This window comes from Podarcis melisellensis (genome assembly GCF_964234715.1).
Source record: "Podarcis melisellensis genome assembly, chromosome: 18".
NCBI classification, from domain to species: Eukaryota; Metazoa; Chordata; class Lepidosauria; order Squamata; family Lacertidae; genus Podarcis; species Podarcis melisellensis.
Window position 1 is genome coordinate 268,755 of NC_138536.1, and position 20,861 is coordinate 289,615.

The 20,861-nt window shown below is 50.5% G+C and overlaps 1 protein-coding gene across 7 annotated transcripts in view; it reads left to right on the top strand.

Annotated features, from left to right (window-relative positions):
• Window positions 1–20,861, top strand: part of MYO9B (myosin IXB) — a 47,162-nt gene that overhangs the window by 11,940 nt on the left and 14,361 nt on the right. For 3 of the 7 annotated variants that reach the window (XM_081895338.1, XM_081895337.1, XM_081895336.1), the window contains 16 exons: window positions 5,799–5,893; window positions 6,144–6,206; window positions 6,735–6,834; window positions 7,346–7,446; window positions 8,468–8,597; window positions 8,942–9,031; window positions 10,895–11,011; window positions 11,947–12,081; window positions 12,534–12,655; window positions 12,998–13,139; window positions 13,219–13,414; window positions 15,302–15,377; window positions 17,205–17,294; window positions 18,415–18,528; window positions 19,046–19,085; window positions 19,865–19,987. In XM_081895338.1, the coding sequence (XP_081751464.1) occupies window positions 5,799–5,893; window positions 6,144–6,206; window positions 6,735–6,834; window positions 7,346–7,446; window positions 8,468–8,597; window positions 8,942–9,031; window positions 10,895–11,011; window positions 11,947–12,081; window positions 12,534–12,655; window positions 12,998–13,139; window positions 13,219–13,414; window positions 15,302–15,377; window positions 17,205–17,294; window positions 18,415–18,528; window positions 19,046–19,085; window positions 19,865–19,987 (1,734 nt within the window). The remainder of the gene's footprint in view (window positions 1–5,798; window positions 5,894–6,143; window positions 6,207–6,734; window positions 6,835–7,345; window positions 7,447–8,467; window positions 8,598–8,941; window positions 9,032–10,894; window positions 11,012–11,946; window positions 12,082–12,533; window positions 12,656–12,997; window positions 13,140–13,218; window positions 13,415–15,301; window positions 15,378–17,204; window positions 17,295–18,414; window positions 18,529–19,045; window positions 19,086–19,864; window positions 19,988–20,861) is intronic. The other 4 variants (XM_081895339.1, XM_081895342.1, XM_081895340.1 and 1 more) reach the window with 3 other exon arrangements.

Consider the following 20,861-nt stretch of genomic DNA (forward strand, 5'->3'; position numbering starts at 1 on the left):
TCAGATAGTGGTTTATTTCCTTGACATCTGATGGGAGAGGGTGCCACCACTGAGAAGGTCCTCTGCCTGGTTTCCTGTAACCTCACCTCTCGCAGGGAGGGAACCCCCAGAAGGTCCTCGGAGCTGGATCTCTGTGTCTGGGCTGAACGATGGGGGTGGAGACTCTCCTTCGGCTATACTGGGTTGAGGCCATTTAGGGCTTTCAAGGTCAGCACCAACACTTGGAAGCGTAGTGGGGAGCCAGTGTAGGATTTGCTCCCACGGGCTGTCATGATGACGCCCAACTTGGATGGCTTTGAAAGAGGGTTTGACAAATGCGCCAGGCTGCCGAGGGCTACCGGCTGCGAAGGCTGTGTTCTGATTCACCAGTGAGGAGAGAGGCTTCTGTTGTCTCCAACTCCTGCTTGCAGTCTTCTCCTGGACGGGAGGCTGGTCTACATGGTCTCGCTTTGTCTGGACTCAGCTGCTGCAGGGCTCCTCTGATGTTCTGATATAGGTTTTTAAGCCGCTCACTATTGAGGTTTTGGACAGCTCTGAGGAAGGAAGTATTAAGACGGGGCCTTTTCCTCTGTGCTGGGCTCCTTTGTTTTCTCTGCAGGGCTCTCCTCCTGACCCTCTCCTTAGCAGCATCTTCCTCTCTCTCCCCCCCCCCCCAACCAATTTTTCCCGGGATTTCAGAGATCTCTCCTTATTTAGTCATATTTGACCCATGCTGTCTTTCACAAATGGAGATTAAGAAACAGGAGCGGGGGGGGGGGGGGTCATTGGATGTTGGCTGCCGTTTTCTTTTCTAGTCCTGAGCTGAAGCTGACCTCATGGCTTGGTTTCACTTAATCAGAGCGAGAGGCAGCAAAAGTCTCCACAAAGACCGAGCCTTTCTGCACACTGTAGAGCTGCACTTTGCATAGGCCTTTTTCTCTCTCTCTCACCCCCCAACTGCTCTTTTTCTGTCACATGCTTGCTTCTGTTTCCTAATCCTCAGAGAGCAAAGAACGCTCTTCCTCAAATAGGCTGGCTGCGACTCAGGTGAGCGGCTTCCGTCACTCCTGGGTCCTTGCAGAGTCCCACTTTGCTCCCAGCACCAGCCTGCACAGTTTTACCACTTCAGCACACCAGGCACCGTCCAAATGCCTTAGGGACTCTGGATTTGCAGAAGGTTTGCTCCTGAGCCTTTGTCAGAGTTTCCCTTCTCCCAGATGGGGAAGCCCCACCTGCCCCCCACTTCCCTCTACAACAGGGGCAGAAACCCCCTTCTTGACCATTGGAGCCCCTCTTGGTCTCGTCCGCTCCATCCTCTGGAGCCTGTCTTCACATGCAAGGGAATCCCCTGAGGGTTTGAGACCCACCAACACCCCTCGCCTGGTTTAGCCAGCCAGTTGAAGCCGCTCCCAGGGTGTGGCCATTGCTGCATGCTGACAGCTGAGTGCAGGGTGGGGACCAAAGGTGGACAAACTACCCCCAGAAGGAGCACGACATGTCCCCCACCAGAGGTCCCCCCAATAATGCCCTGTACACCCCAGAGCAGTTTACAATATTAGTACATAAAACCGTATAAAAAATAAAAGTAAAAAAAATAATGAGCCAGCTGTTGTGGAAATGTGTATTCCTAGTTGCCTGAAGGAATAGACAAATTGCCAGCAGGTGCTTAAAAATGGAAAGAGAAGGCATCTGCTAAGCTCAGGAGCCTGCAGGAAAAGCTCTCTATTCCTCCTATACATGGGAGGAGCATCTGAGAGACTTTCCTCCCGTTGTAGCTCAGGTTCCAAGTTGTTAAGGACCCCTGGAGAAGGGAGCCAGCCACTCAGTAGCAGAGCAGCCGCTTTGCAGGCAGACTGTCCCTGGTTCTGCCCCTTTATCTCCTGGTAGGAAGGAAAGACCCCTGGAGAGCGCAGACCACCTTTGGCTAAACAACAGATTAGTCTGAACTGGGATGAGACAGTTTCTTGCGTTCCTCAGAATAACCATAATAATCCTTTTCCTGTCCTGCAGACCAGTCATCTCTATTTATTATTTGCATTTAGAGCCTTTAATCTGGGCGGGGTTCCAGAAACAGAATAAAATAAATACTGTTAAAAGCAGAAAATAACAACTGGGGGGACGGGACACAGCCACTCTTAAGCTTTAAAGCAAGCTGGCTCAGGCTTCTTGCTGTCCTGGCCCCTTATGTCCAAATGTCTCTGTATTTTTATCTGAATATTTTATGTGTGGAACACCCAGGTCTGTGGTTGCTTGCTTGAGATCATCAGAACATAAGAGCCTGCAGGGTCAGGCCAAAGGGCCGTATCCTTGTTCTTAACGGGGGCCAACCAGATGCCTGCAGGAAACCCACAAGCAGGAACTGAGCCCAAGAGCTTTTAACGTGGGGCTGGGGAAACATTTGTGGCCCCCCAGATACCCTCCTGCTCCCAAGCATCATCAGACCCAACAGCCAGCATGGCCCAGTCGTCCGTGGATGATGATGATGATGAAGATGATGGGAGTAGCATCTGGAGGGGCCACAGGTGCTCCCCCCCTGTCCTCTGCTGCAGCCTTTCTCAACCTTGGGCCCCCAGCTGTTGTTGAGACTACAGCTCCCACCACCCCTAGCTAGCAGGACCCAGCGGTCAAGGATGATGGGAGTTGTAGTCCAGCAACATTCAGAAAGGCCGCTCCAGTGAGTTTCTCAGCAAGGCTTGCGGTTTTGCTCGGACACCTAAATAAGCTCCGCTCTCTTAGCACCTCTGATTTCTTAAGCCCAGGTAAGGAGGATCCACCTCAGCTGGCAAACAGAGACAGGCGCTGCCTCCCCCCCCCCCAAAAAAATCTTGCTTCCATTCCTAAAGTGACTTGGGGAGGATGCTTCAGAGCTCCTGCATGTGCGCCTGTCCTTCCCTCTCCCCTCCCCACCTCCGCCAGAAAGCAGAAGTGAAGATCTCTGAGGCTTGGCTACCTCTTTGAGCTTCTTCCACTTGCGGTCTGTCGGCCAAAACAGGAAGGAGGTGGCTGTGGGGAGCCCCTTCGGGATCAGCTGATGGCATGGCATTGGTTGCTGCTAACTCATTCAGACTTTCGGAGGGGGAGCGGGGAAGGGAAGGGAAGTCCTTCAGGTTCCATTTAAGAAGAGCCTGGTGGCTGAGGCCAGCGGTCCATCTAGTCCAGTACCCGACTGGACGGCTCTTCTGGGAAGCCCACAAGTTAGGGGGACGTGAGCGCAAGAGCCCTCTCCCCTCCTGTGCTTTCCTGTGGCATTGCTGCCCCCAGCAGTGGCATCAGAGCATAGACATCATGGGTGCCTTTGGGAGGGTGCGGCAGATGGCACTAAGGGTCTTCAGGTGCTCTGAAATACCATAAGGAAATGCAAGGACTCCTCCCAGAATGCCTGTGTGGCTGCAGGCTGTTTGGGAAGCTGAGATTCTTGTGCAGTAGTTGGGAAGAAACACCCCCCCCACACACACATCTGCCTCCGGAAATTCATTTCTTAGAAGTTTCCGAGAAAGGACTCTTGCTCCGATGCTTTCGGAGTCATGCCTGCCTTCTGGCACACGGAAGAGAGTTCTGCGTTGAGCCAGACTCATCTCAAGCCCTTGGCTTCCATGGCTTCGGGGACGACTTCTTCCGTGCCACTGGACTCGCCAGGGGATGAAGCCCAATGAAATGGGGGCGGGGGGGCAGGAAGAGAGCTACTGGCAGCCTTTTGGGGCACAGATTCTGTCCTGGCACTGCAGGTAGCATTTTGGAGAGCATTTCTTTTTCGTTCTCTTAATCTAGCAACTTACTTTGGGTTTTTGTGGGGGTGGGGGGTTTTCTCTGAGAGGCTGTAAGAATAGGTGGATACCCTTTCTCAAAAATGGCCACATTTCGCTGCCACTGACATGGTTTGGGGACTTTATATGGCCCAGCTTGGGTTCATTTTTTATTTTTTTTAATCAGCTTTGGAGAATTTGCTCTGTAGTTGGGCTAAATACCACACAGATGAGGTCACCACACTCTTGGGTTCCTTTCAGAAAACCATAGGCGGCTTACATGGGTAATTGTAAAAGGGGCGGAGAGGAAAGGAAATTAGGAGATGGGTCAGGGCAGCTCTTAAACCCAGGCTTCCCAGTTCAAAATTCGTGGTGTTTCTCAAAATGACCTCAATGCATCCTGTTGGAACAACAAAAAACCTGTCTGTTTGCAACAAATTGGAGCCTGCGTAAATCTAGGAATGTAACCTAAAGTGCAGGGAGTTGGGGATTGAGCTCTCAGCAGTCCCTGAAGCCAGTAGGGTCAAAGGTCTTGGATGGTGGTGGTGGTGATGATGATGATGGTGGTGCTGGTGGTGATGATGGCATCTGGTAACATCTGGAGGGCCACAGACCTTCCCCACCCCTGACCTAAAGCCTTCTTTAGTCATGCAGCCAACAGACATTCAGCTGTGAGGGAAGATTGCAGCATCTGGGTCTTTATAGTAAAGAGGAAAGGCGAGTGAGAGGTGACTGTTCAGTTTATAACATTCTGCATGGCTTGGGGAAATCGCGTTCTTCTCCCTCCCTCATAATGCTAGAATTCATGAAGTGAAGCTGAATGTTGGAAGGTTCAGGGCAGACCAAAGAAAATGCAGGGTTAGACTGTGGAACTCCCTCCCACAGGAGACAGTGGTGGCAGGAGGCACCCGCTGCCTGTTGTCTCGCACCAGCCCTCCTACCAAAGCCCTCCCTTCCCTCCTGCAACCTTTCTGAGTTCTTCTGGAAGCCACCTTTGCTCTTGGTTTGGTGTGGTTTTTGTTTCTTCACCTTCTCTCCCCTCCGTTTCTCGCTTTCTTCCTGGGTTCAGCCCATGGGGTTGCAGCTGATGGTGAGGAGGTCATCGAGTCAATAGGTTTTCTGAGAGAGGAGGGTGAGGGAAGGCCCTGACTTCCTCTTTTTAAAAAAAGAAAGAGCCTTGCTTATTCTTCTGATGTCACAAGGATGTTGTGTTGGCTCTGTGACTCTAGGATAAATGAGTCAGCCCCAGTTTGGGGTTGGTTTCCGCCCAGGCCTGTGTTGTGGGTGTTGCAGCCAGCTGCCTGCCACAACGCATGTGTGTGTGTGTGTGTGCACTTGCAGGAGGAGAGTAGGTGAGAAAGCTGTTTGGTCCAGCCTCTGTGCCTCGTTTCTGGCATCCATCTGTCTCGAGTGAGCCTCTGGGGGTGAAGTCACACCGTAACCTCCACGGGGCGCAAACCTGGGCAGGGTGCATGGACTGCCAGACGACAAGCCTTCCCTCTCGGCCTCACTGATGGGGTCCAAAGGAGGACTGGTGCTGAACTTTGTTTTACAAGCATGATAAATTTATATAGTACGGTTTTCTGGATTTAAATAAGAGTGGGTGATGTGCTGCTAGCACTTTGAGCTGTGTGTGAGAGAGAAAAAGAGCTTTGTTACTCTATCCGAGTGTCAACAGCAGAGCCTAGCACCTGCTGAGTACAGAAAATCTCTGATTTAATCCTGGCTGCCTTTAGTTATTTGAGTAGAGAAGAGGAACAATTCAGCTCTTTATAAGCATAGACCATGGTTTGTAGACCATGAGGACTAGAATCGTACATTATTTTTAGGGCAAGGGCCACAGCTCAGTGATAGGGCGCAGGCTTTGCTCGCTGAATGTCCCAGCTTCAATCCATTTAGGACTGGGATTGTCAGCAAGAAACCCCGAGAGCTACTGCCCATGAGTGGGGGGGAGGGGGGAGGGGGAGCTGCCCCCCATCAAGTAAATAAGTAAAAATACTTAACTGACCAATGCTACTGTCAGTCGTTTCTGAACTTTGCTGCGGACATTTGCCTCATTATTTCACTTCACTGCAGGCCTTTGGAAACGCAAAAACAGCCCACAACAACAATTCCAGCCGGTTTGGGAAATTCATCCAGGTCAACTATTTGGAGAACGGCATTGTCCGGGGGTGAGTGCAGCTTCCAGGCTCTTGGGGGGGGGGCGTGTTGTTCTCGCTGTTTCACAAAGCAGTTGTCCTCCAGCAGCAGAATATGGCTGGAAGTGAGAACCCCTCTCTTCCTCCCCCCCCTGTCATTCATAAGGAAAATGGCCTGCCTGGCTCCACGGATCCTAGCACCATTAGAACCTTGTTGCCGGGGGGGGGGCAGCTTGCCTTTCTTTCCCCCCATTCACTCTTTTTTTCTCTTGGTGGATTCCAGGGCTGTGGTTGAAAAGTACCTGCTCGAAAAATCTCGCTTGGTGTCCCGGGAAAAGAACGAAAGGTGAGGAGAAACTTGAAATACATGGTGCATTTTACACTTCGGAAAAGGGAAAGTCGTGGCTAATAAACTATTATTATTATTATTATTATTATTATTATTATTATTATTATTACTGTGCACCCAGAGTAGGAACCGAGGAGAGATAAGGGTGGATGAATGAGGGAGGGCTCAAATAATTTGGAAGCCAGAAATCTCTTAAGACGTGCAAAATCCCTGGGACCTGGGATTGAATCTCCACAGCCAGACACTGCCTTTAAGCCCAATGCACTGTGTAGCTTGTTCTGAAGATAAAATGGGCACACTCAGGGGTATAAACAGGAACGGGCAGATAACTTCCCAAATCTGCAGAGGCCCATACCTGTCCAGGGGGCCCCTTGACCATCTTCTCCGGACAACCTGGATCCACTTCGGTCTGGTTTCAGGAGCACATGCAGAAAGTTGCGCAAGCTATGAAAAGAGCGAGCCAGGCGGCTTCTGTTAACAGACGTCTGTGTGTGTGTGTGTGTGTGTTCGTTCTCCTTCCTGAAGGAACTACCATGTGTTCTACTATTTGCTGCTGGGCGTCAGCGAGGAGGAGCGTCAGGAATTCCACCTCAAGCAACCCGAAGACTATTTCTACCTCAACCAGGTACACAAAGGCCCTCCTTATGTGAGCCTGGCTGGGACAGATGGAAAAGGCGCTTTTGTGTCCGCCCCACGCTCCAGAGGTACTGGTGGGGGGGGGGCAAACAGGCCTCCTTTGTTCCCACTCAAGTGTTCAGCAGGGATTGCCTTGCTCAGCCCCAGAAGGCCAGAGGTCGCGTGTCTTGAGGAGGGTTTCCTAGCCGGGTCAGGCCTGATGCAGCCAGCTGGACATCCCATTCTTTAGCACCACGTGCCTCCCTCTATTCTTTTTATAAAAAAAGTTATCCTTGTTTTATTCATGATGTTTAATACTCACACACACATATCATAGAATCGTAAAGTTGGGTGGGGCCTCATCTAGTCCAGCCCCCTGCAATGCAGGAATCTCAGCTAAAGCATCCGCAGCCCCTGCTAAAAAACCTCCAAGGAAGGAACATGCACCCTCTTTTGAGGGAGACCACGATTTTGTCTCTGTGCTTCGGTTTAGTCGTTTATTTACTTTTTCCTTCTTGCAGCATAACTTGAAAATTGAAGATGGGGAAGACCTCAAGCACGACTTTGAGCGCTTAAAGCAAGCCATGGAGATGGTCGGCTTCCTTCCGGCGACCAAAAAGCAGTAAGCACATACGAACGTGGGGAAAGCCCTGCAAGGGGGGGGGGATCAGGCTCACAGGGACTCACCTTGTCCGCGTCCAGTTCTCACAGTGGATAACTGGATGCCCCAAAGGGAAGCCTTCCATGCTGAAAACATTTTTGTTTAGACAAGTCTACCCAGATATTTAGAAAGTTGCAGCCAGTTTTATTTGTTATTATGCCGCCCATCTAACTTGAGTTGCCCCAGCCACATCTGCACATGCAATAATAATAATAATAATAATAATTAATTATTTTTTATTTATACCCCGCCCTCCCCAGCCAAGGCCGGGCTCAGAGCGGCTTACAAGCAATAATAAAAACAAGATGAATGATTACAACTTAAAAACAAAAATAAAATACAACATTAAAATAATGGAACATTAAAATATTAAAATGTAGCCTCATCGCAGGAGGAGAAGGAAAAGAAAGGAAAAAAAGAGAGGGAGGGAATCAAATTGGCTCCAAGCCAAAGGCCAGGCGGAACAACTCTGTCTTACAGGCCCTGCGGAAAGAAATCAGATCCTGCAGGGCCCTGGTCTCATGAGGCAGAGCATTCCACCAGGCCGGAGCCAGAGTTGAAAAGGCCCTGGCTCTGGTTGAAGCCAATCCAACTTCCTTAGGGCCCAAGACCTCTAGGGTGTTGCTATTTATGGACCTTGAGGCTCTCCGTGGGGCATACCAGGAGAGGCGGTCCCGTAGGTATGAGGGTCCTAGGCCGTGAAGGGCTTTAAAGGTCAAAAGCAGCACCTTGAACCTGACCCTGTACTCCACTGGGAGCCAGTGCAGCTTGAAAAGCACTGGGTGAAGATGCTCCCATGGCAGAGACCCCATGAGGAGCCTCACTGCAGCATTCTGTACCCGCTGGAGTTTCTGGGACAGCTTCAAGGGCAGCCCCGCATAGAGCGAATTACAGTAGTCAAGCCTGGAAATGACCGTCGCATGGATCATAGACACCGTCGCTGGTGTCTTCAACTCTACTTTCTGTGCTTTTCTTTCTCCAGGATTTTTTCCGTCCTGTCTGCTATTCTGTACCTGGGGAACGTCACCTACAAGAAGCGGGCGGCAGGTCGGGACGAGGGCCTGGAGGTCGGACCCCCCGAAGTGTTGGACATTCTCTCCCAGCTCCTGAAGGTTCCAGACCCCTCCTCATTAAGAAAATCTGCCGATTGATTGCTTCTGGGGGGGGTGCGGTGTGGACGGGACAATGAAACCTAACATTTTATTTATTATTCCTCCCAAACATTAAAAGTGATCCAGGAGTGGTGGAGATTTATCTTGGGGGGGGGGGGGAAATATATGTAGCCTCCAGATGCCGAACTCCCATAAATCTAATGGATATATTTCATGGACCGAGGGAGCAGCTCCCTGGGGGATGCTCTGAGCCAAGGGGTAGCAAAACCACTGCAGGCTGGCTCCGCCTGCCTCTCTCAGGTCAGGCATTCCTGATCTTGCTCCCGCCCTCCCCACTCTTCCAGGTGAAACGTGAAATCTTGGTGGAAGTATTAACGAAAAGAAAAACGGTGACGGTGAACGACAAGCTGATTCTGCCCTACAGCCTCAGCGAGGTGAGATGGCGTGAGCTAAGAGCTGGCCAGCGAGCGTTACTGATAGAGAACAGAGAAAGGCAACATTTTTTTTTTTTTAGGAGTAGGTTGGATCACAGGGTGAGCTGAGCCAATGGGCTTCTTTATTTCGAGATTAGGACAGTTCTCATGATTTGAAAGAAAACAACTAAAAAAAAAGGAGAGAAGTGTCCTAACAGTGGGAGTCACAGAGATACAGCTACAGCAGATAGGACATGGGTGGCGCTGGGGTCTAAACCACAGAGCCTCTTGGGCTTGCCAGTTGGAAGGTCGGCAGTTCAAATCCCTGTGACGGGGTGAGCTCCCGTTGCTTTCTCCCAGCTCCTGCCAACCTGCCAGTGCAATTAAATAGGTACCGCTGCAGCGGGAAGGTAAATGGCGTTTCCATGCGCTCTGGCACTCGTCACGGTGTCCTTACAGCAGCTGAGAAGGCCTGGTTCAGTCTGGGGAAAGATGCCCTGCTTGAGGCCATAGAGAGTGCCTGAACAGATCAAGGTGTCTCCCCTGCCAGGTAAGTATAGCAATATTTAATGTCTGGACAAAATACAAAGACTTATTGGAGAACAAAACACCGAGGTGGCTGTCACCCTTGGAGGCTAAGGCCCGAAAAAGACCTAATATGGAGGCCAATTGGCCAAAATATTGGGAAATATTAGAAAGAGACGGAGACAATTGGAAATTGCAGAGTTTAGAGAAAATGAAAGATAAAGTGCGAGACTGGTTACACTATGCTCAGATTAAAGAAGTGTTTAAGAATGATAAAAAGTTAGGATTCCAGGTGGAGAAATCGAAATTGGAAACAGAATTGCTAGAACCTAAGACCAAGGTACTTTCAAAAATGTATAACTTGCTGCTGAAATGGAACACACAAGACGAAATGGTTAAATCGGCTATGATAAAGTGGGCTCAGGATATTGGGCATAACATTATGTTTGAGGACTGGGAAAGGTTGTCGACCACTGGGTTGAACTTCACCGCATGTAATGCTCTGAAGGAAAATGTAATGAAAATGATATATAGATGGTACATGACCCCAGTGAAATTGGCTAAAATATACCATTCGTCTGATAATAAATGTTGGAAATGTAAGGAAAATGAAGGAACATTCTTTCACCTCTGGTGGACCTGTCCTAGAGTGAAGGCCTTCTGGGAAATGATATATAATGAGTTAAAAAAGGTGTTTAAGTATACCTTTACTAAGAAACCAGAGGCCTTCCTTCTGGGCATTGTCGGCCAGAATGTGTTAAAGAAGGACAGAACATTTTTTATGTATGCTACAACGGCAGCAAGGATACTCATTGCTAAGAACTGGGAAACTCAAGATCTACCCACACTGGAAGAATGGCAGATGCAGCTGATGGACTATATGCAACTAGCCGAGATGACTGGCAGAATCCGTGACCTGGGAGAGGAAAGGGTTGAAGAAGACTGGAAGAAATTCAAGATTTATTTACAAAAGTACTGTAATTTGCCTGAATGCTAACAAGGATGTCAGAGCAGAAACAACTGTCTACCATCAAATTATATTTTACATTTGAGTTTAACCTAAATTATTGGATTTAAGATTATAAACAAAATGATAATTTGCTTGGAAAAATTTTCTTTTTAATGATGCAAGTGGAAGCAGGAGGGGTGAGGGAGTCCATAGTAGAATGAAAAGATGCTATAAAGTTTATTTTGTTTGTTAAATATGTATTTGTATGAAAAACCTTAATAAAAAATTATATAAAAAAAAGAAAGAAAAAAAAGAGAGTGCCTGAACAGAACCAAGAGGGCCCCCTCGAGCCTGATCTTCCGAGATTTCCTCAACGTTCCTTTGTCTGTGCCTCTTTCTCCAACCTGCAGGCCGTCACGGCTCGTGACTCCATGGCCAAGTCTCTCTACAGCGCCCTTTTCGACTGGATAGTTCTGCGAATTAACCACGCACTCCTCAACAAGAAGGACATGGAGGAATCTGTGGTGGTATGTCTTCAGGGAACAATGGCAGCCTCTGGGGCTGGGCGATACTTGCTTTTCAATGTCACCAGCTAAACATCGCGATATGCTGATATATCACGATGTCTGGAATGTAGAGGCATTGGCGGGCTTCGCGGTTTCCCCCACATTGTGATTTCTGCATAGCGCACACACAGACACGCGCATCATGATTTGCAGCAGTTATGAAACCGATATCACGATACAGACTTCAGATCGGTTTGGGACGATATATCAATATATATGGGACGCAGGTGGCGCTGTGGGTTAAAGCCTCAGTGCCTAGGACTTGCCGATCGAAAGGTCGGCGGTTCGAATCCCTGCGGCGGGGTGCGCTCCCGCTGCTCGGTCACAGCGCCTGCCAACCTAGCAGTTCGAAAGCACCTCCGGGTGCAAGTAGATAAATAGGGACCGCTTACCAGCGGGAAGGTAAACGGCGTTTCCGTGTGCGGCTCTGGCTCGCCAGAGCAGCGATGTCACGCTGGCCATGTGACCCGGAAGTGTCTCCGGACAGCGCTGGCCCCTGGCCTCTTAAGTGAGATGGGCGCACAACCCCAGAGTCTGTCAAGACTGGCCCGTACGGGCAGGGGTGCCTTTACCTTTACCTTTATCAATATATTGCCCAGCCCTTGCAGACTCGCTGTCCCAATTACACACCAATGAGCATGGCTTTTCTTGCTGCTTGCAGTCGGCAAAGATCACGGGACTCATCATCATCATCATCATCATCATCATCATCATCATAAATTTTATTTATACCCTGCCCTCCCCAGCCAAGACCGGGCTCAGGGCAACTAAAACCAAATATAAAAACAATTGATTGAAATACAGCTTAAAAAACAAGATTAAAATACCACTGTCCTTCTGACGCCACCCTCTTGCTTCGCTCCTCCCTCCCTCCCTCCCTCCTTCTCACTGCACAGTGCTTTTCCATTGGGGTTCTCGACATCTTTGGCTTTGAGGACTTCAACACCAACAGCTTCGAGCAGTTCTGCATAAACTACGCCAATGAGCAGCTCCAGTATTATTTCAACCAGCACATCTTCAAGCTCGAACAGGTAAGGAATCACTGGTTGGGGAGGGTGGGGAAGGAGCTTCAATATTCCAGGGCTGAAATGTTGGCCCTCCAAGCCTCTCTTTCTGGCCCACAGAACTCTCTCACCAGGCCTTGCTGCTTTGAGGGTTTTCACCCTGCTGGGAATGAAAATGCCTCTTTTCTTGTTTGGATGGGAGGATAATTGCTTGGATCTTACTGATAATTTAATTGTTTTACCTTGCTTGAAAACCCGCTTTCAGGGGTTTCCCCTCAATCAAGCAGTAAATGAATTTCATGAAATGAAAACAATCCTCCTTCAAAGCATCCGCCTCTTCACACAAGTTAAAACCACCGCATGGCCATTTGTCCTGCCCTCTGCCAGCCAATTCCATTGGACGCCGCCCCTCCCCAGGTCCTGTCTTATGAGGCCAGGGGGACATCGGCTTTTCAAGGGTCTGCTTCATTTGTCCACAGGAAGAGTATCAGAGCGAAGGGATCGCGTGGCACAACATTGACTATACCGACAACGTGGCCTGCATCCACCTCATCAGCAAGAAGCCCACCGGCCTCTTCTACCTGCTGGACGAGGAAAGCAAGTGAGTTTAGCTGGCGCAGAGCTTGGCCTTCGACTGAACTTTGCTCAGAGCAAACCCCGGGAAAGAGTGACGTTTCCATGGAGGGTCCCTAAGACAACCGTCCCGTATGCCCCCTCCTGGCAATTCCTGCAGCCAGGCTGGTGCCAAACGTCTTGCTCTGCTTTCCTTTGGGGTGTGTGGGGTGTGTGTGTGTGTTTGTGTGTGTGTGTGTGTGTGATCTGACAGGCCAGGACCTCTGTGCACATTTGGCCAGTTTTATTTCATGCCTGGAACCACACTCGATTGCCTCTCAGACAGACGCCATCGACAACAATATGAGAAGTGTTTGTCTTTTTCTTTCAGCTTCCCGCACGCCACCAGCCAGACCCTCCTTGCCAAATTCAAGCAGCAGCACGAGGACAACAGGTTCTTCATTGGGACGCCCGTCCTGGAGCCGGCCTTCATCATCCAGCACTTTGCAGGCAAAGTGAAATACCAGATAAAGGTAGGGGGGAGAAGCACTAGGTCAGGGGTTGCCCGCCTTGCTCTGCGTTTCGCCTTCATCGGCCCTCCCTCCCCTGCAGGATTTCCGGGAGAAGAACATGGATTACATGCGGCCCGACATCGTCGCCTTGCTGCGGAGCAGCGACAGCGCTTACGTCCGGGAGCTCATTGGGATGGACCCCGTGGCCGTCTTCCGGTGGGCCACGCTCCGAGCCGCCATCCGAGCCATGGCCGTTTTTGCGGAGGGCGGCCGCCAGAGAGCCCAGAAAATGGCAGGTGAGTGTGACATTTCACAATATTCATTTAAAGTAAAGGTAAAGGGACCCCTGAACATTAGGTCCAGTCGCAGACGACTCTGGGGTTGCGGCGCTCATCTTACTTTACTAACCAAGGGAGCCGGCGTACAGCTTCCAGGTCATGTGGCCAGCAGGACTAAGCCGCTTCTGGCGAACCAGAGCAGCGCACGGAAACGCCATTTACCTTCCCGCTGGAGTGGACCCTATTTATCTACTTGCACTTTGACGTGCTTTCGAACTGCTAGGTGGGCAGGAGCAGGGACCGAGTAACGGGAGTTCACCCCGTCATGGGGATTTGAACCGCCGACCTTCTGATCGGCAAGTCCTAGGCTCTGTGGTTTAACCCACAGCGCCACCCGCGTCCCTTCGCCACTTAAATTGATTTAAGGTTGTTCATTTAAACAACCTTAAGTCAATTACTTCCCTTCTTTTCTTTCCGTGGTTCATTTTGCATACCAGGCATTCCTGCAGGTTTTGTGACTGGAGGCAAGGAACACTTTGTCTATGGCCTCCGGACACATTTCCCCCTCACAACGGCCCTGCAAGGCAGGAGAGGACAGTGAGCATCCCAAGGTCACCCAACGAGCTTTGAACCCAAGCCTCTCTTGAGCCCAAGCACTCGACACACTTTGCCGCTTGGAGGACTTTTTCCCTGCTGGGTCAGAAGTGCGACACCTTAAAAAGACGCCTGTTCTTCTCTGTGGCATTGAGCCTTCAGGTGCCGCCAAGACTCCTCTCTTGCATTTTGCTGCAACAGACCTAAAAGCCGGCTTTCTCCTCTGGAAAAGGGATGGATTGCAGCTTTAATGGCTGGTAATTATTTGCCGCATAATGGCAATAGCTTTGACCCCAGGAAGGCACGGCTTGTGCCAAGGCTGATATCATTTATCGAGCCGTCTAAAACCTTCCTTTATTCATTCAGGCCCTTGAATTAATTATTGCAGCCCGCTCCCTTTATCTGCGGTTTCCTGATCGCTTCTCGTCTGTTATTGCATTGTGAAGGGCCGTGACTCCTGCTTTGCCTGCGCGAGATCCCAGGTTCCTTCCCTGGCGTCGTCTCAGGGGCAGACTTTGGTAATATGGTGCCGTGATCAAGGATAAGATTAGGTGCCCCGCCCCTAAATATTTATTATTTTCACGCCCTCCTCCCTCTCGCTTTCCATTCTACACCTCCTTGGCTCAGCGCTCCCTCCACCTTAAATCTGGCATTCCTGGTTTTAAAGTTGATTTTGTGTTTTTTCATTCCTTTATTGTGGTAACTCGGAGGCAGGCCTTTTTGCTCTCATCCCTATGGCTTTAGAAGACGTATCTGTTTGCTCAGGCGTTCCTCAGCCTCTCGACTTGAGTCTCCCGTTTTAATTACCATGTTGTTTCAGTGGGTTTGTTTTGCCGCGCATTTTAATTATGTGTGTGTATATTTTAATGTTGGTTTTAGAGCGTTTGCGCCCCACGCTTCAGGCAAAAGGGCTCCCCGGGCAGCTTACCTACAATCCATTAAGCCAAGGTCGCCCCTGTAGGCTTACAACCTAAAACAACACAAGACACAAGGGGAGAAAGGGAAATCAGATGCTAATGTTTTCCTAACTGGTTTTTATACTGCTGTGAAGCTTATTTTGGCATTAAGTGTTCTGTAAACTAATAACAGATTACGCGATAATAAACCGTACAGGAGTCAGTTTGGATGAGCAGGCCAGGAAAGAGCTGACATAAAAACAAAAACGCCTGCAAGGGGAATGCAGGCTCGCTCCTTGCCTTTGTCAGGAAGCCTTTCCGAGCGACTGAAACCAAGCAAAACTTCAAAAAGTGCGGAGGAAAGACCGCAATCTATTTAGTGCCAACGGAGTCTCTCTCTCTTCTTCCCTGCCAGGCGTGGTCCGCCACGGACCCAGAGTACCTCTGGGCGAACTGCAGCAAGCCAACACCCCAATCGAGAGAGTTTATCGGTAGGCTTTGATTACTACTCTTATTTTCTTTAGACCAGAAAGGGGGAGGTCTTGAATTGTATCACTCCCTGCCCTTCTTCTCGCCCCACCCCAGTAGTCCTGTTGCCCTCACAAATACCCCTTTGGGTGCCTTTTCATGACTTTAACACACAAGCTTGAAACAAGCTGAGAGGGAAAACTCCCTTGGAAGGTGGGTGTGGGGGCGGAAAGGAGAAGCCTGGGGTGGAGTGGGGAGAGAGATGTCCTGGGCTGAGGACTCTGGGTCTGTGCATTGGGGAAGCCAGCTTCTCCCCTTCACTGCTGTGTCTGGATTGGGGCCCTGCTTCCCCCCCACCGGCTTCTTTGGGCTTTCCCTTTATAGCATCTTCGCTTCCGCAAAGCCCTTCTCCCCGCAGTCCGAAGGGATGCGCAGGCCCTCTGCTTCCGGGGTGAGGAACCCTTTTCAGTGGGACACCTCTGAGTGGCGGGGGGGGAAGCATAAGTAGGCAGAGCACGCAGGGCCTGTGAGGCGTGTGGCCACTTCCAAGGGCCACACAGAGACACTTGGGGGGGGGGAGCGCATTTGTTCTCTGGGCCTGAGGTTCCTCACCCCTCCTCCTCCTTGTCGCCATCAGTGACCTGTGCTCTGCATCCGCCTGGGTATACACTCTCTCTCTCTCTCTCTCTCTCTCTCTCTCTCTCTCTCTCTCTCTCTCTCTCTGCCTTCCTGTCTCCCCAGCCAGTGCTCGGATTATGGAGGAAGAGGTAGGCACCCCATGAAATCCCGAAGCAGCTCCTCCTGCCGACCCCCCCCCATCCCTTTAACCATCTGAAATCTGTAGCTAAGGAGGTCATGGGGGGGGGGGGAAGGAAGGTTAAAGTGGGCTGGTCCCTTCGGCACCTTTCTCTGATCCAACCGCTCACAGGAGCACCCACCCCACCACCCATCTTTGTAATGGGTGTCATGACTCCATGCTTGGGTTGGTGGGCCCCCCTACTTGAAGTTGCTGGTTCTGTTTGGCCTAGAGCTGTGTCCCTGGGCCGTTTCAGGGCCCTCAAGAGCCACCAGGGAGGCCGGCACCTCTTGCGGTGGAGTCCGGGGCAGCAGCAGGGGAGTTTGGTTTACCAGGATCCTTCTCCCCAGCCAGCCTTCTTCTGGCCCCATGAAAGAACACTTAAGGATGGGGGATGAATCTGCTGAGTGTCACATTGATCCATCGCCTGACCTTAAAAGTTACTTCTGAAAGAGAAATGCGTCCTTTCCTTTTTAGGTCGGGCGGTGGCAGCCCTACAGGTGTCACTGGCCTCCCCAACTCCCATCACCATTCCAGTCCCCCAGATGCAGTTTCCCCCCAACTGGGTTAAATCACTGGGTTATTGCCTTCCTGAGTGAGTCGTGCAAACTGCAATTCTGAATAAAGCTTTTTGTAGGGTAGGGGGCCCTGGGGGCGAGCTCATGGAACTGGTAGGGCAGCGGCCCCCCAAAGTATGGGAACCAGTAGCTTAGCCTAATAACCAGGGCATCGCCTTTCTCCTGCAGCTGCGTATTTGCAGCCTCTTCCCTGTTTCCAGATTTCTTGTGTCTTTCTTTTCAGCATGTTGTGTCCCTCCTGGGGGGTGGAGTCTGTGTCCCTCCTCTGCCACCCAAAAGCATCAGTTGCTTGCACCTGCTTTATCTCTCTGGGCATCTGAGCCAGCAGTTGATGTGGAGGATGAAGACTTTGGGGATTGGGGGGAGGGATATGATGATCTCCCGTCACCTTCCTGCCGCTGCCGCTCTCTTTGCTGGCTTCTGTATTACTCTGTTTATTTAGCCTCTCTCTGCATGTGTCCCCCCCCTTTTTGCAGCTGCTCAGTGCTTGATTTCTCCTTTGATTGCTCTGAGGAGTTTGATATAAACGCTTTTGAGGACATCTTTGCTTCGTACGGAAGCAAGAAGTAAGTGGGGGAGAGGCGGAGGAGCGGGATCGACAGCCAGGGGGACGCTATCCTGGGCAGACGGACCTTCCGTGCCTGCCAGGCGCAGGGCACCAAGCACACAGGGCGGGCAGAGCAGGAGAGGGCGCTGGCACCCCCCTGAGCCGCAGCTCTAACCTCCGCCTTGCCGTAGCGTAAAGGTCCGAATTGGGCTCATTTCTGCCCACTCAGAATGTCCTGGCGGCAGCAGCCGTCGTGGCCCCTTCTTCTCAGCTTACTCGGTGGGGCAAAAATTGCAAAACATTTTGAGAAATCGAGGGGTGGGGGCACGCCATGTGCAAATAATCCAGATCCGAAGGCCATCAGCCCAGCCCAGAAGCATGGCGAAGGTTTCATCTGCCCAGGAGTGGCTTTTCACACATTTCTGTTGTCCTCTTTCTGGTTTGTGCCTCTCTCTGGAGGGTGGCAAAGGTAAGGGTTTTGTGCGTGTGTGTGTGGAGGCACTCTCTCCACAAGCATGGTGCATGAGTGCAGGGCTGGAGGAGATCTTCCTTGGCTGACCCTGGGAAGCTAAACGTGGAACAAGAAGCATTTGTGCAGAGCCAGGGCTGTGGGGCGGATCCAGAGACCTTTAGAGTCAGAAGGGACCCCCAAAGGCCATCTAGCGCAGCCCCCTGCAGGGCAGGAATATGCAGCTGGGCCCCTACAAGGATTATTGAACCAGTGACCTTGGCATTATCAGCACCAGGCTCTAACCAACTGAGATATATGCAATATATAAATCCTGAGATAATTCAGCTCTGCAAACAGTGTTGGAAGGAATCTGAACAGGGGCTTTATGTAAAAACTTGGAGGGAGGAGCAATATTGTCAAATTAATGCTTGATAATTCATGCATATTAAGGGCACTAAATTGTGATTGTAGTCAAGCAGCAGCAGCAGCCCCATTTACACACCCCAAATGTCTACGTTTAACTGCAGATCAAGCCCAGGACCATCTCCTCTCTTGTCATCCATCCTTTGAGCATGCCAGGCAATGATGGGTCTCTTCTGTTTAATCCCTGGTGGTTCTGTCTCTTCACGGCTGTCTCTCTGTCTGTGTGTGTTGTGTTTCCTCGTGTCGGGTGTATGTCGTGTCTTAGGGACTTGCATGAGCAAATAGTCAGGACTATCAAGGCCCTGCCCTGGCAGGGCGAAGATCCCCGCAAGCTCCTTCAATCTCTCAGCCGGCTCCAGAGGCCCACTTGCCACTTCCTGTGAGTTTGCGGTGGAGTGGGGGGGGGGCGGAGAGAAAACCAAGACTTGCGTGCTTTGCAAAAGTTGCACGGAGGAGGAGAGTGGCAAGTGTGGAGCTAAGCAGGCGCTTGCAGATCTTCTGAAGAGCTTAACTTGTGTGCCAGTTAGCAGCTGCAGGGACCACCCTTCGGGTTTCTTACTGACTTGCTCGCAACAAAAGCTCAAGCGTAACAGAAAGAGGGCGTGGAATTCTGACTTTTCAAAGGCTCGGGGCTTACAATTAAAGCAGGCAAGTGCCTTGCCGGATTGCAGGAGTTGGCACCGCGGGATGAGTGTCATGGGAGACGCTTTCCATGCCACCCTTTGGAGCAGGACCCTTAGAGTCGCCAGCCCATCATCTGGCTCCCTGACCCTGCTTTGCTTCATCTAATTTGCTAGGCATGGCTTCGCTGAACTAACGAAACCAGGGCTGCTGCTTAGCACTCATTGCGCCAGTAACTTTTGAAAATACAGATATATATGTGTTTATTTTAACAGGAAGAGCAGAGGCCCGAAGCAGAAACAGGCCATCCCAAAGGTGAGCTGGGTAGACCCAGAGATTTGCTGGGCTGTGTTTTCCTTTTAAAGAGAAACCGTTTCAGAGGTGGTTGGGGGCCATAATGATGAAAGACAGCACAGAATAAATAAATTGTGTAAGTTTCATCTTGTCGCACCCTGCAAAATGTGTGTGAATTTGGCACAGTACCAGAGTCAACTTGCTATGCATAGAGAGAGAGCTTGAGACTCTCCGTTTCAGGGTTGTGGGTTCGAGCTCCACGTGGGGCAGAAGATTCCTACATTGCAGGGGGTTGGACAAGATGTTCCTCGTGGCCCCTTCCAAGCCTATGGTTCTGTGATATGTAGACAAGTTACATCTCACCCTCCCTGCCCAAGAAAACGCCATTTAAAAACAAATAAGCAGCAATATTCCAAAGCAGATGAGAGACCTGGTGTGGTGTAGCCATTAAGAGTGGATTTTAGAACCCGGGTCTCACAGGTCCTAGTTTGACACTCCATCTGCTACATGGCACTAACTCTCCAAGGGCTTCTGAACAGAGATCAGCACTTGAGGAATCTCAGTCTTAGTTTGGAACAAAGCGCAAAGTTTCCAGTCCTCATGAGGAGGCGTGGAATCAGGGGCGCTGAGGCCCATTGCCAGATCACAGTGGTGCTTGGCTGTTGTCCAACACACCCACACAACTGCACGATGTCAGCGGAAGTGCAAATTGAACCCCTCGCGCTCAGTGCCGTTGCAGAGGGATTGGGGCTCGCTCGGTGGAGGGTGTGGCTCTCTAGCTGTGTCCCCTTTGGCTGCAGAACCTGCTGGACTCCAAGTCCCTGAAGCTCATTGTGAGCATGACGTTGCACGACCGCACCACCAAGTCCCTCCTGCACCTGCATAAGAAGAAGAAGCCGCCCAGCATCAGCGCTCAGTTCCAGGTGAGCAGGGGCCCCTCACCTCCGAGGGAAACACGGCAGGGAGCTTCCACTAACCGAGACACAAAGATCCTTGAGATTCCGCCAGCCACTGTGATTTATTCCAGGGTTTCTCAAACTGTTGTTCTATGACTCCCACCATCCCCTCATTTCACTTTTAATTTGTATGCCGCCTTTCTGCATTACTCAACGCAAGGCGGTTTGCGGCAACAAAAATATGCAGCAAAGAACACGCACCTTATAATAATCTGATCCAATGCAAAAAGTCATGATAAAACATAACTTTAAAGTAATATTCAATAATCTATAATAGCACATAATAGAATTAACTCTCAAAGCGTCAGCAAAGTATAATTACACAGAAATTCATTCTTGACAATTACAATAAATAACTGCCAAACTGTGATCAATAAGAATCACTGCGTAAAATACCACAATACATACAAAACCATGTAAACGGATCAAATTGAGAAACAGAGACACACAACTTCCCCACCACTTAAACTCCATCCCTGACCACTGGTCCTGCTAGCTAGGGATGATGGGAGTTGTAGTCCAACAGCAGCTGGGGAGACCCAAATTGGAGAAACCTTGATTTATTCTCGTATTTATTAGTTATTTGGCTGTATTCCACCTTTTTCTCCAAGGAGCTTGAAGGGATGTACACGATTCCCCCGCCTCGCTTGTTTAATCTTCACGACAACCCTGCGTGGTAGGTTAGGCTTGAGAGGCAAAGCCTTGAGGTCCCGCCCAGTGAGCGCTTCATGGCCCAGTGTGAGAATTCGAACCCTTGTCTCTCCCAGGCTCTGGTCCGACATTCTAGCCACTCGTATGCATGCAGCCCACCCAAAGCGGTTAGGTTGCCCCCCCCCCGCCA